Below are 12,495 nucleotides of genomic sequence, written 5' to 3'. Positions count from 1 at the left end.
AGCTAATACTCATTTTCCCTAAACGTTATAATAATTGAAATTTTAATCTAACTGCAAAGACGAATGCTAATGTAAAAGTTTCAAAAGCAGACCGTACATAACCACGCTAAGAAAAATGGTTAAAACTACTTCAGTTGTATTGTAGATATCAGGAATCTCAGTTCCCCTCTCCCCAAGCCACCAGATTCACATTTGGAAAAGCAAGGGGCTTCTATGCACAGATCAATTTATTGCAGTCAGTACCTGCAGATTCTCCTCTTCCTTAACCAAATCCTTCCGTGGGAACAGGTCTTTCGCCTGGATGTACTCCAAACTGGGAGGCCCCTCCTCACCCTGTTAATACAAGCAGGTACAAGTCAGTAAGGTGGAAATTGATCTGTGTTCACAACATACCAATAACTGAGCAATTACTACATTGTGCACCTCATTGGGCTCAAAAGAGGTGATCCCAATATGGGTGGGATCCATTGCTATGCTGACCCTATGGATATTACATTTATACAAAGGGTTCAGTTTTAAAATATTACAATAACTGAAAGTTACATTTAATTAACTATCCAGGATATATGGCCTGAATTTGACCATAGAGCATGAAAACAGGCCCTTCAGCCCAACTGGCCCATGCCGATCAAAATGTCCCACCACGCTCATCCTACCTGCCTGTGCTTGGCCTATCCATGTATCCATTATGGGGTATATGAAGAAAATGCTGGAAATGCTCAGCAAACCAAACAGCATCTCAAAAGGAAGGAAGAGTTAAAGTTGATTCCCTTTCCATAGATGCTCACTGTATGTTCAGAGTGTTGTGCTTTTATGTCAGATTTCTAGCATTTAGCTTGACAACATTTTCTTTAGTCACTGGGGGTATTCATTAGTCTTTATAATTAAATGCTTTCAAAACAAAACAATCCAGAATTGAATAGCCTAAAATATCAGCAAGGGATAATTGAAAAAGCAAAACGAGTGAACAGAAGCGCCAGCGAATTTAAAGCAGATAGGTGTGATATAGTATTTCACTGATCATTATAAATTTTAGCATTTACCATCATTGTATTAATGTCAAACCAATAGGTCAGTAGTTCCTGATTTTCTTTCTCCCTCGTTAAATAGTGGGGTCACATTTGCTACCCTCCAAGTTGCAGGAATATTAAAAAGTTACTTATCCACTATATCTGTAACTGCCTTTTCAAAACTGAGATTCAGATCATCAGGTTTTTCAGATTCATCAGCTTTCAATATACATGCTTAGTATTGGTGCTTTTAAAAAAACTATGTGCAATTAATAGAGATGCAATGCAATTTGGATATTACATACAGAATGCTGCCCTTGCCAGATGAAATCAATATTGAATAATTCTTAGAATTTGACAATCATGCAATTAAAATTCATGCACAAGATTGCAATATTCACTCTGCCTTTACCACAAATAAGTAATTGGTTTTACTTTTTGTTTGTTATGAAAATAATATGAACACCCCATGAAATGAATTCCTCTGGCATCAGGCAGCAAAGCCCGTTCAGTCTGACACACGATTACAAAAGCTCTAATAATGCCTGATCACATTCACAGAATACAGGTACAGCTCAATTTATTTTGCATGTAGGCCATCAATTTTTGAAATGTAATAATTGTTTCACTTTTGAAAAATATCACCATGCCAATAGAGATTAAACTTCTAGCCTTTTCACACTAATTTTAATGCTCAAATTATCCCAAATCTCAAACTCCAAATCTCCACTGTATTTCACAACTTATTAACCAAAGTGTTGGGGAGCTATCAATCCAGACCTTGTTCAGAAACAATCCAAACTCTCCTTTAATACAATACTCTTCAATCCATCAAACAGAACCTGCTATGGCAAAGTCCTGTATATTCTACATCAGTCTGGGCCTTGCAATATCAATCACCATTGTGCTTTACATCCCATTAAGCTAGGCCCTCTCCTGCCAAATCCAATTGTGCTCTTGCTGAGGAATCTGGAGCCCCCACCCCCTAAATGAACCTATAATATTCAATAGCTCATCAACTCTGATTTTTCAATCTTGATATTTTAAATCTTGCTCATCGAGAAGTATTTCTGTGGCATTGTTGAAAAGACATTGAACTCTGACGGGAAAGACCGAAGGAGAAATAACACCGTTTAACTGCAACTCTGAGGAACAGAATACTTGTAACAAAAGGTTCATCTCACAGCATTTACAAACCTTGGTTAGCAACAACCAAGACCAGAGGAGTCAGAAAGCTTCCATACATTAAATGGTGCATCTGTAAAGGTCACAACGACAGCTAGAGCTCAAGACAGAAGCAACAGAATTTTCTTTGAATATATAAACAGGTTTTGGAGACACAATAAGGTGATCGAAGATATTAATGGTCTGCTTATCCGTCCTAAAATCAGCAAATTTCAATTACTTAATTTGCAAATACTGGCTTGACTTTGCATTCCTCTAAGATTCAAGAACCTTTGTTTGAATAATAGCCCTGACAATGCTGTAAGCAAGAAAATATCCCTAAATTGCACAAAAACGGATAGACTAAATACTGAGTAAAGCACAAATATACAGGAAATAAAATCAGAATCATGAAAATATCAGAAATGTTCCTTATTAACGCAGGGCCACATACCAACATGATCACCTGAAAGCAATGTCTGTCTCAGCCCTGTGGAACAGAATATGCTTAGTCACCAGCCATCCTTTGCTTCCCAATACAAGCAAAAAATTCCATTATTTTCAGGATTCCTTGTCTGTTTTCCCTCTCACATCATACTTGAAAAATTACCTAGCAGCCCATGGATGCACAGGTCTCAAAACCAATAAAAGTTAAAAAAAAAGACTCACAAAGCAATTCAGCATAGAACAGCTGACGTGAGCAGCCAGACTCATGTTCAGTGGAGGCTGGTATGTTTCTGCAGTGCATGAAGCCTATATGGATTCACAGAGGATTTATCCAGCCCCGGCACAGACCCCTTCATCGCTGCTACTCTGCTATCAAACAGTAAATGATGAACACACACTGCTTAGAAAGTGAATAATGTAAGGGAGCATTTGCCAGACAGTCCAATCAGCTGATTTTCTGTTGCAGGTACACATAGCTGTCAACTGCTTGGGGGGAGGAATGAAAAAGGGATTGTGGCTCCTCCCATCAAACATCAGTCAGTGCTGTGCAACCTGTACTGCATTAGAGGCAGCTCCCACTGCAGAGAGCTGCAGTCAGCTATTGTACTGGAGAGACACTTCAAATACTTCTCCCACCACAATAGGCACCTTAAATTTAGACAAGATTTTGGAATTCAGAATGTTTTACTCGAAGATTTAAGACCTTTCTATAACAGTTTCAAAGTCTGCTTGAAATTTATAACAAATGCATTTGAATTTACACTGTATCTGATAATTATTGGAAAGCAGAGGCTACAAAATGAGCAACACACAATGAAAGGCTGCATCAGGCACAGCAGGTCTGCCAATTCGGGTTCCAAGCCCACATTTTAGATTTCAGATTTATGGTCAGAATGCATACAACTGAGATTCTTTTTTTCTGTGGGCGAGGCAGAATTACCACTCAATGGTAGTGCAAAAAAAAAACTACACGGCCATACAAATACCGATAACAAATGTAAACAAACTGTGGAACACAAACAAAATTTAAAAAATAAAGTGCACAAGTAAGATTTCAGAAATCAGAGTCCCGAAATGAGCCCCTGATTGAGTTTGTTGATGGTAAAGGGGTAGCAGCTGTTCCTGAACCTGGTGGGGCAAGTCTTGTGGCGCCTACACCTCCTTCCTGATGGCAGCAGCGAGAACAGAGTATGCGCTGGGTGGTGAGGGTCTTTGATGATTGCTGCTACTCTCCAGTGGAAACGTTCCCTGTAGACGTTCTCGATAGTGGGGAGGGGTTTGCCTGTGATGTCTTGGGCTGTGTCCACTACCTTTTGGAGGGCTTTAGGCTCAGAGGTATTGGTGTCCCCATACCAGATGGCAATGCAGCCAGTCAGCACACTTTGTACTATACATCTGTAGAAATTTGCCTGGGTTTCTGGTGTCATACCAAACCTCTGCAAACTCCTGAGGAAGTAGAGACATTTAAGTGTCTCCCAAGAACTTAAATTTGCTCACCCTCTCCACCTCCAATCACCACTGGTTTGTTTACCTCTGGCTTTCCCTTCCTGAAATCAATAATCAGCTCCTTAGTTTTGCTGACACTGAGTGCAAGGTTGTTGTTGATGCACCATTCAGTCAAGTTTTCAATCTCCCTCCTGTATACTGATTCATCACCTTTCTTTATACAACCCACTACCATGGTATCGTCAACAAATTTGTAGATGGTGTTAATGCTTGTAGGTGTAAAGTGAGTAGAGCAGGGGACACAGCCCCGTGGTGTTCAAGTACTGATGGAAGTGTCCTCTGTGATTGTTGTCTGGACGCAAGGAAACCTATAATCCAATTACACAGTGAGGTGTTGAGTCCCAAGTCTTGGAGTTTGCTGATCAGTTTTTAGATGATAAAGGTGTTAAATGCCAAACTGTAGTTGATAAAGAGCATCCTGATAAATGCATATTTACTTAGTTTAGTTTTGAGCAATAGAGGTTTGACAGGGTAGATGTTCCTGCTGGTTAGAAAACAAAAAAAAGGTACTTACATACAAGAATCAGGGGCTTGTCATTTAAAAATTGATGTGTGCAAATTTTATTTCCTCATTGGGTAGTGAATCTGTGGAATTCTCTATCCCCAGAGCAGGTGGAAGCCGATCATTTAATATATTTATGGTGGAAACTGATACATTTTTGAAAGAACAAGTAATCATCTCGAAATAGTGACAACTCAAAATGTTGACAGTCCATTTCTCTCTATGGATGCTGTTCGACTTGTCAAGTTCCTCCATCTTCTCAATGTTTGGAAAGTGAAGGGTGCATGCCCTCTCCAGGTTACAGCTCATTTATGGACATTCCATACATATGGATAAGTGTTTGGGCAAACTGGCAAAATAGAAGGGAATGGATTTGCTGGCTGCTGCAGGCATCTTCTGCCAGATGGGAACAGGTTACCTTCATGCTTCTCTTCCTCCCCATCACCCTCTCCCTAAGTGGCAACAATCTGGGGCTACTGAGCACATTCACTGTCTCGCTGGTAGGTCTTCTTCAAACATCTGCTCCCATATCTGGGATTCTCTCTCATACATGGTTTTCTAAATTTCCAAATTATTAACAGTTCAGGGTTATGTATGGATCCAGTAATGAAACCCCATTGTAACCTGAGGAAACTTCTGCATGGGGAAATGGCACAAAAGAGGAACAAAAAAAAAAGAAACAAACTGCTAGAGGAGAAGAGACTATGGAAGAAGGGATGGGGGGGGAGAAAGAAAATAAACTGCTGTAGGAATTTGGAGGGGGTTATCTGAGAGCGTCGAGGGGACTATAGCTAGCATTGAGGTGAGAATGAGGGGGAAAGCAGCAGCTGGCAGGTGACAGATGGAAACAGGCGAGTTCTGACAAATAGTGAGCAAAAGCATTAAGAAGGAGAGAGAAGGAAGGGTGGAGTAAAGAACAGTGGCTATGGGAAAATAAGCAGTTTACCAGATGGGGAAGTGGTGAAGGTGAAAGAACAACAGGGAGTATGGGTTACCTAATTTGAAAATTCAATGTTCGTGCTTTGTATTGTAGACTGCCCACGTGGAATAGGAGAGACTATGCTTCACGTTTGTATTTGGCCACCACACAGGACTGATGCAGTAGGAATCTGAAAACCCTGACTGCTTGGGGATTGGGTTGGTCCAGATTTTCCCAGATTCTCAAGCAGTATATTCAAAATTCAAATTTAAAGAGGAATAAAGATGAACAGGTAAATTTTGTTAAGTCTATTCATTAGCAAATTTAGCATGCTTCATTTATCAAAACAAGCAGTTTTAAAGAAAATTAAAGAAGTCATTTCTTGCCACTATGCATCTGTGGTTCTTATGCATGCACCCACACAAAATCCTGATTTAAAAGTTTCAGAGTTTGAAAAGTCTGGATTCTCTAATGGTCTGGATTTTTTTTTTCTACTGCAGTTCAGTGTTGTAGTAGAAGGTGAAATGAAATAACAAAAAACCAGGTGGTCAGAATGTGGAGAGCTAATGTATTCCACAAAACGCTTGGTCTCATCAGTATAGAAGATACCACACGAGAGCACTAATTAAGTAGATGAAGTTGGAGAAGAGCTACATGAATGGTGTCGGGATTAGAAGGGAAATTGAAACAGCGTGCAAATGCAAAATAGAAGAGCACCTCATGTTTTGATTGGTTGGTGTTCAGCCCAAATGGTACGAACGCTGAATTTTCCAACTTCAGATAAACCACAAGCCCTTTGCTTGTTTTTTCTGTGTTCACCAACCTTTCCCTATCTGGTTACATGAGACATACTCACACCTTCTCCCCCTCCTCTGATTCTTCTAACCCTTCTCCCAAATGCTTCCATTTCTCTATTACCAACCCCATCCCCCCACCCCATACCTAGCTCCCCCTTATGACTTTCTTTATCAGATTCTGCATGACACTTCTTGATTTCACTTATCATTTTAATTAAATGTACATCACAGTAACAGGCTCTTTCACCCCAAGAGCCCATACGTTTTGAAGGGTGGGAGGAAACAAGAGCCCAGAGGAAACCCACGCATACACAGAGTGTACAGTGCTAGATTCCAGCCCAGGTTAGTGGCACTCTAATAGCACTGTGCTAATAACTGCTATCCTCCTCCACTTATCATTTGCCAGCCCCTGCTTCACTTTTTCCTCAGATCTTTATACTGGCTATTTCCCCTCTACAGCCCAACATGATGCTGCTCGAGCCACTAAGTTCTTCCAGTAGTTTACTTTTTGCTCCAGTTTCAGCACCTGCAATCTTTCGTGTCCATTTTACCTGCATAGAAGAATTGAGACCAACACAAATCAGCCATGATCATATTGAACTGCCAATGGCCACGCCATCTTTGTTTTCATGCCGAATTGAATTATTAAATGCTGTCCCTCCAACGGTAATCCAAAGAGACATTTATTAAACTATTTTACTTGCTATAATCATTTACAATCTTCTTTTAGTGCTAAAAACAATTAAAACTTGAGTGGGATGGGTCCCTTTGTATAACAATAGATGATATAGGGTGATGGAAGGAACGGGACAAAAAAGGCAAAGCATGGTTGAAGAGAATGTCAGAGATTTAGGTTTACAGGCAGATATAAAACATTGAAAACTTAAGACATAACAGACCAAGATTCCTGGATTGTGTGGAGAGTGTCACAGAATGTATGCACGAGGGGACAGACCCAGAGAAATGGAGATGAAAGAGTGGGTTGGGTGTGGTTGGCGGGGGGGGGGGGGGGGAGGAGAGAGAGGTGAAAATTAAACAGACTGATAATCTAGTCTGTTAGAAATTGATCCCATCACACCAACAGTTCAAGTGAATGAGAAATGTCAAATATATCTTTCGCCATATAAACCAGGTCAAGTTAATCAACATGGCGAGAAAAGATCATTAAAAATATAATGGGTGTTGCTGTACATTGTCTTCGCAAATTGTCGGAGATTTGATAATAATATCTCAGGCATTTTGTGACATTTGCCTTGTATATGCAAGGCCTCTTCCATTTTCCCCCAAAATCAATAAAGCACAATATCTGTGGCTCATCAATCTTCTCTCCACCCTACTGGTGACTCAGACACTGTTGCAAGTTTTCCATGATTCACAATGGCAGGTCATATTGAGCACTGCTGGACAATCACAACCTCTGCAAAAAAAATCTTTGCTTTGATTTTTCATCAATTATTATGTGGACAAGACTGATGGCTTTTTAATTTACAATACTTCCTAATTATTTTGCTTCTCATTAATTTAATGGCTTCACTATTGTTAAATCACTTGGTAGCAAATTTTTGAGTGGAATGAACGGAATATTCTGCTCTCTCTTTTGGAAAAAAATACCATTTCTATCTTGTTTCTCTGGTATTTTGGTTAGCAATTAACATTCATTAGGTTATGTATGGGGAAAAAAGTAATTTTAAATTCATAACTACTAACATTATTGCAGAGTAAAGCCACATGTCAATTTTTATCATAGGAATCTGCTCCAATTGATGTGACAAATGCGCACGATCAATATGGAGTGAAAGATGGGAAGTGCCCAAGAACAATTCCTCTGGAAGGGGATCACATGCATTACCAATACAGTAGTTTCCGACTATCCGAAAATCACTTTACCGAAATTTTCAGTTATCCACAAAGATTTTCAGCGGAGACATGACAACACAAGTTAATAAAAAGTTGAATTTTTCTTTAAATTGTCATGTTCAAGTTGGACTCTGACGCACTGTGAGCAGCATTTTGAACTCGTGTACTCAAGTGGGGCTCTGACAAGACAGCAGTGGGGAGATAGTGGGGATCGGAGAAGGGACCTCAGGCTCCAGAGCAGGTTCGGCGACAGCAGTGGGGAGGCGCTGGGGATCGGAGCAAGGATCTCAGGAGCCCAGGCAAGTTCAGCGACGGCGGTGGGGAGGTATTGGGATCAGCACCAGCTGATGCAAGTATTCTGCTGCTTTTTTTTTTAAGATTTAAAAATTTTGACCATACGTGCAGTCAATTACAAAATTAAAAAATACATGTACAAAAGTAAATCCAGCATTTACTCCTTGATGGTTATACCCCAACCTCCATCTACCCAAGAAACGACCCCAAAGAGATAGATATGTAAAGAAAAGTAAAAGATAAAGAAAGGAAAGAAAAGTGCAGAATGGACCGCTGAAAAGTACCACACACTCCACGGTTCATAAATTCATATTCTATTTAACTTACTTTGGAGAAGATCAATGCAGGTCGAGGGATGGGAAGAACACATGTAAAAACTTACACCTGAAATTTGTAAATATGGATGCCAAACTTGTAAAAATGTCTTATTTATTTCTTAAGTTATAGGTAATTTTCTCAAGGAGAACACAACTATGTATTTGTGCTGCTAAAACTGGGTGTTTAAGGCCATCTCAGATACCCAGAAAATGCAGTTAACCATTACATGTCCAGTCCCAAGCTTTTTGGATAATCAGAAATGCATTTAGCTTTTTTTTTTAAAAAAAAGACCTATATCTTTTTTTTTGTTAAGTCATTTTCAAACAATAAGGAGAATAGTTGAAAGAACAGTGCATGTAAACCACTGTCAATACTATGGGACAGAAAAATGGGTTCATATCTCCAAGAGAAAAGTAGAAAATAGGAGTAGAAAATCATTCTGCTCTTCAATCCTGCACCACCATTCAACACGATCATGGCTGATCATACGACTTCAGAACAGAAGAAAAAGAATAGTTACTTACTTTAATTACTTGGCAAACAGAACACCAAGGGAAAAAAATGAGAACGTTTCAATGAAATCAGTCCTCTCATTTGGTAAGCTAAGATCACTGGAAAGGTCATTTCACTTTGAATTGGCAAAATTTCAGAATCATCATTATTTCACTGCCAAATTTAATCCCAACAGCACCTTCCAAAAAAGGTTTGATTTGTAGTGCTGGTGGTACAAATACCAAGGATAGAAAAGGGGTCTAATTTGCAAACATGGATCCATTGTACCAATAACTTCAGAGGTACTAAATGATCACTGAAATTCACACGTACAATGAGCAGAACCAAGATTACCCAATGGAAATTTGCATCCAGAATAACAACATGGAAGTTTTCAGTGACACCTCACTAGGCTGAGTAATTCATATGGATAATAGGGATGGATTGAAGCGAACTGTATGGATAATCCGTCTTTTTCCAGTGCTGCTTCAATTGATCAATATGGTAACGTGTAATTAAAGTCAACAGTCAAATACTCACTACTCAACAAAATCAGTTCAAAAGTTTTGTAACAGTTGCCAGATTTTGTATTTAGCAGTCAGACATGGATCAAAAAGCTGCAATTTTTATCTAATATTTCAAATACATGTTTGAGTACCATAAAACAATGTTCTTGACATTAAGTAGGCTAGCATCCACTCTGAGCTCATTTGTGATGACCACATACAGTACTTCAACCAACTTTCATTTTGAAGACAAAATCCAATTTCCATTATCTCAGTTTTTTCCCTTGAAGAGAGCAAAGTAGCATAACTACATACATGCTCATTACAAAATGAGAAGATATCCCAGTGCAGTTTTATTTATATATATATATATATATATATATAAAAATAAATAAAACTGTATATACATATCTGGAATGCATGCAAATACCACAAAGAACTGAATTCTTGATTTTGTAATTAGTCATTTTATTATGACAATTTGTTTAGCTCCCATGTATCATCCCATTTTCCACTCTTCTGCAAATACTGTTGATCCTCTCTCATACATTGTCATTTTTTTTCCCTTGTCCTCGCCATTGCTCCTTTTATGTAACAAGACCCCACTTGAATGAGAAGGCGAAGATGAAGGCATAGACTTATCAACTTTTTTGTTGGCATTAAAACAGTATTGCAATCTTCCCAACACTTCTTAAAAGCTCTAAAAAGGTCAGGGCATTGCACAGCATTGCTTTAAAAGAGTACTGGTGACCCCACTGCTTGAGAAACAGCAAGAATTATTGAAGAGCTGTGGTCTAATTTCACACTTAAATTTAGCAATACAGATGAAACCACCATTATTGCTTTTCCAGCTACCAGAGACTTCTGAATATTTGCATCTGGCTACATACTAATTCTTCCACAGGATGTAGAATGAAGGGCCTGGGGAGATTGGTGGTCCACAAGGCAAGTGAAGGATTGTCTGCACGTGACACCGGCTGATTGCCACCAGTAAATTCTTTGCTGCCATTAACAGAGCTAAACAGCAATGAAAATTCATGATTTCTGAAGACTGAGCAATGCAAGTCTTCACAGCCAATCTCAGTGCAGCACACTCAGAGGGCCTTTGGTGAGTGAGTTGCTTATCCTAACTAGGCTCATTAAGTTCATCTGAAATGAAAGCTAATATACTTATGAATAAATCCTTGTAGTCTGTTTTTGAGCTGAAGTTTGTAGTTTCAGCTAGTGGAGGGAACCTATTTGTAAATGCAATTTTGATCTGAGATCAATTAATTTCAGCTAACTGCATCAGAGATGTTTGACTGTAAAAAAAAAATCAAGAAACAACCAAATACAATCTGCAGGAGAAAATCAAGTTTAGTGGGAGAAGAATGGTGGGTGTTTTGTTGAAGAATGGTAGGTCAAGACACTACAGCTAGCTTTTCAAAGGCTAGCTCAGAATGCAGCACAGGATTTAGTTATTAAGGGGGCTTCAATGAGAAGGGCCTGTGGGATCTCCTCAAGACTGGCCTTTTGGAGGGGGCGTGGCGAGATGGCGTAGAGACTAGATGGCGTAGATATTTTGGTGAGCCATTATGGCTACTAATATAAAAAAAAACTAAGTCTCAGTTCAAAATAAAATAGTTTCGGAGTGCAGAAGATTTGGGGCTTTAACGACCTGAAACAGCCTCGGACTCTATTTCAGCGATACACAAGCTTCAGCATTTGCTGGTGGGGACAAAAGTTAAAGTAAGCCACTCACCAGTCTCAAGATGGTGCTGGTTCGACCTGTTTTGTTGCAGGAGCGCGCTCCCAAGAAGTTGGGCATGAGCCTGGAGGCTTGCCACAAAGAATAACCCTGTTGGAAGAGATGGGAGCGCGGAGGAAGAGAGCTGTGACGTTAGACACACAGTCTATAGCGACTGGGGGTTTGAGTAGTGCTGTTAATTACGGAGGATTCCGTCATTTTATTAAAAAATGGTCTGCGGGGGGAGGACAGCGACGACCCCCTGAGGAAGTCGGGGGGTCGTTGTTGGGTGTCCAAACTCGCAGCAAAACGATTAAAATGCTGCCTTTTGAAGTACAACCAGAAGAGGACTTACCTTATTCTACCACTATACAGGAAATGGAAGAAGAGCTGGAAGAAAGTGAGTTACAAATTGTGGAACCAAATCCTGCATTCCAAATTGCATCTCAACCTGTTTACACGATGTTTGAATGTATTGCTTATTTGGGTATCATTACTGGTCAATTGAATCAGCTGGTTCAAATGAATACTGATATGAGTTCAGACTTAACTGTGTTGAAGGCAGAAGCTAAACAAAATTGGGAAAACTTTAAAAAATTTTAAGCTTCCTTTTCTGAATGTAAATAACAGGTACAATCCAATACAGAAACAATAATAAAGGCGGAAAAATCAGTTAAAGATTTAGGAGCCCGGGAAAGAGAATTAACAAAAAAAATAGACTATTTGGAAAATCAAAGCAGAAGAAATAACATGAAAATTGTGGGTTTACCAGAAGGTATAGAATCCTGTCAAATTTTTTTTTTTTTTAAATTGGATTCCCCAGATGTTAGGGGAAGAGTCTTTTCCTTATGGATTGGTATTAGAAAAAGCACATAGAGCTTTAAGAAGAACACCTTTACTTAGCCAACCTCCAAGACCTGTGATAGTTCACTGTTTGAACTGTTTGGATAGAGAGAC

The 12,495-nt window shown here is 39.4% G+C and overlaps 1 protein-coding gene across 11 annotated transcripts in view; it reads right to left on the bottom strand.

Annotated features, from left to right (window-relative positions):
- Positions 1-12,495, bottom strand: part of mtmr4 (myotubularin related protein 4) — a 114,925-nt gene that overhangs the window by 56,388 nt on the left and 46,042 nt on the right. For 8 of the 11 annotated variants that reach the window (XM_069911013.1, XM_069911015.1, XM_069911011.1 and 5 more), the window contains one exon: positions 244-333. In XM_069911013.1, the coding sequence (XP_069767114.1) occupies positions 244-333 (90 nt within the window). Of the gene's footprint in view, positions 1-243; positions 334-2,843; positions 2,948-12,495 lie in introns of those variants that run through there. The other 3 variants (XM_069911017.1, XM_069911006.1, XM_069911016.1) reach the window with 3 other exon arrangements.

This window comes from Narcine bancroftii, chromosome 14 (assembly GCF_036971445.1).
Source record: "Narcine bancroftii isolate sNarBan1 chromosome 14, sNarBan1.hap1, whole genome shotgun sequence".
NCBI classification, from domain to species: domain Eukaryota; kingdom Metazoa; phylum Chordata; class Chondrichthyes; order Torpediniformes; family Narcinidae; genus Narcine; species Narcine bancroftii.
The sequence above is the reverse complement of the archived record's forward strand: the minus strand, read 5'-3'. Positions and strand labels throughout refer to the sequence as shown.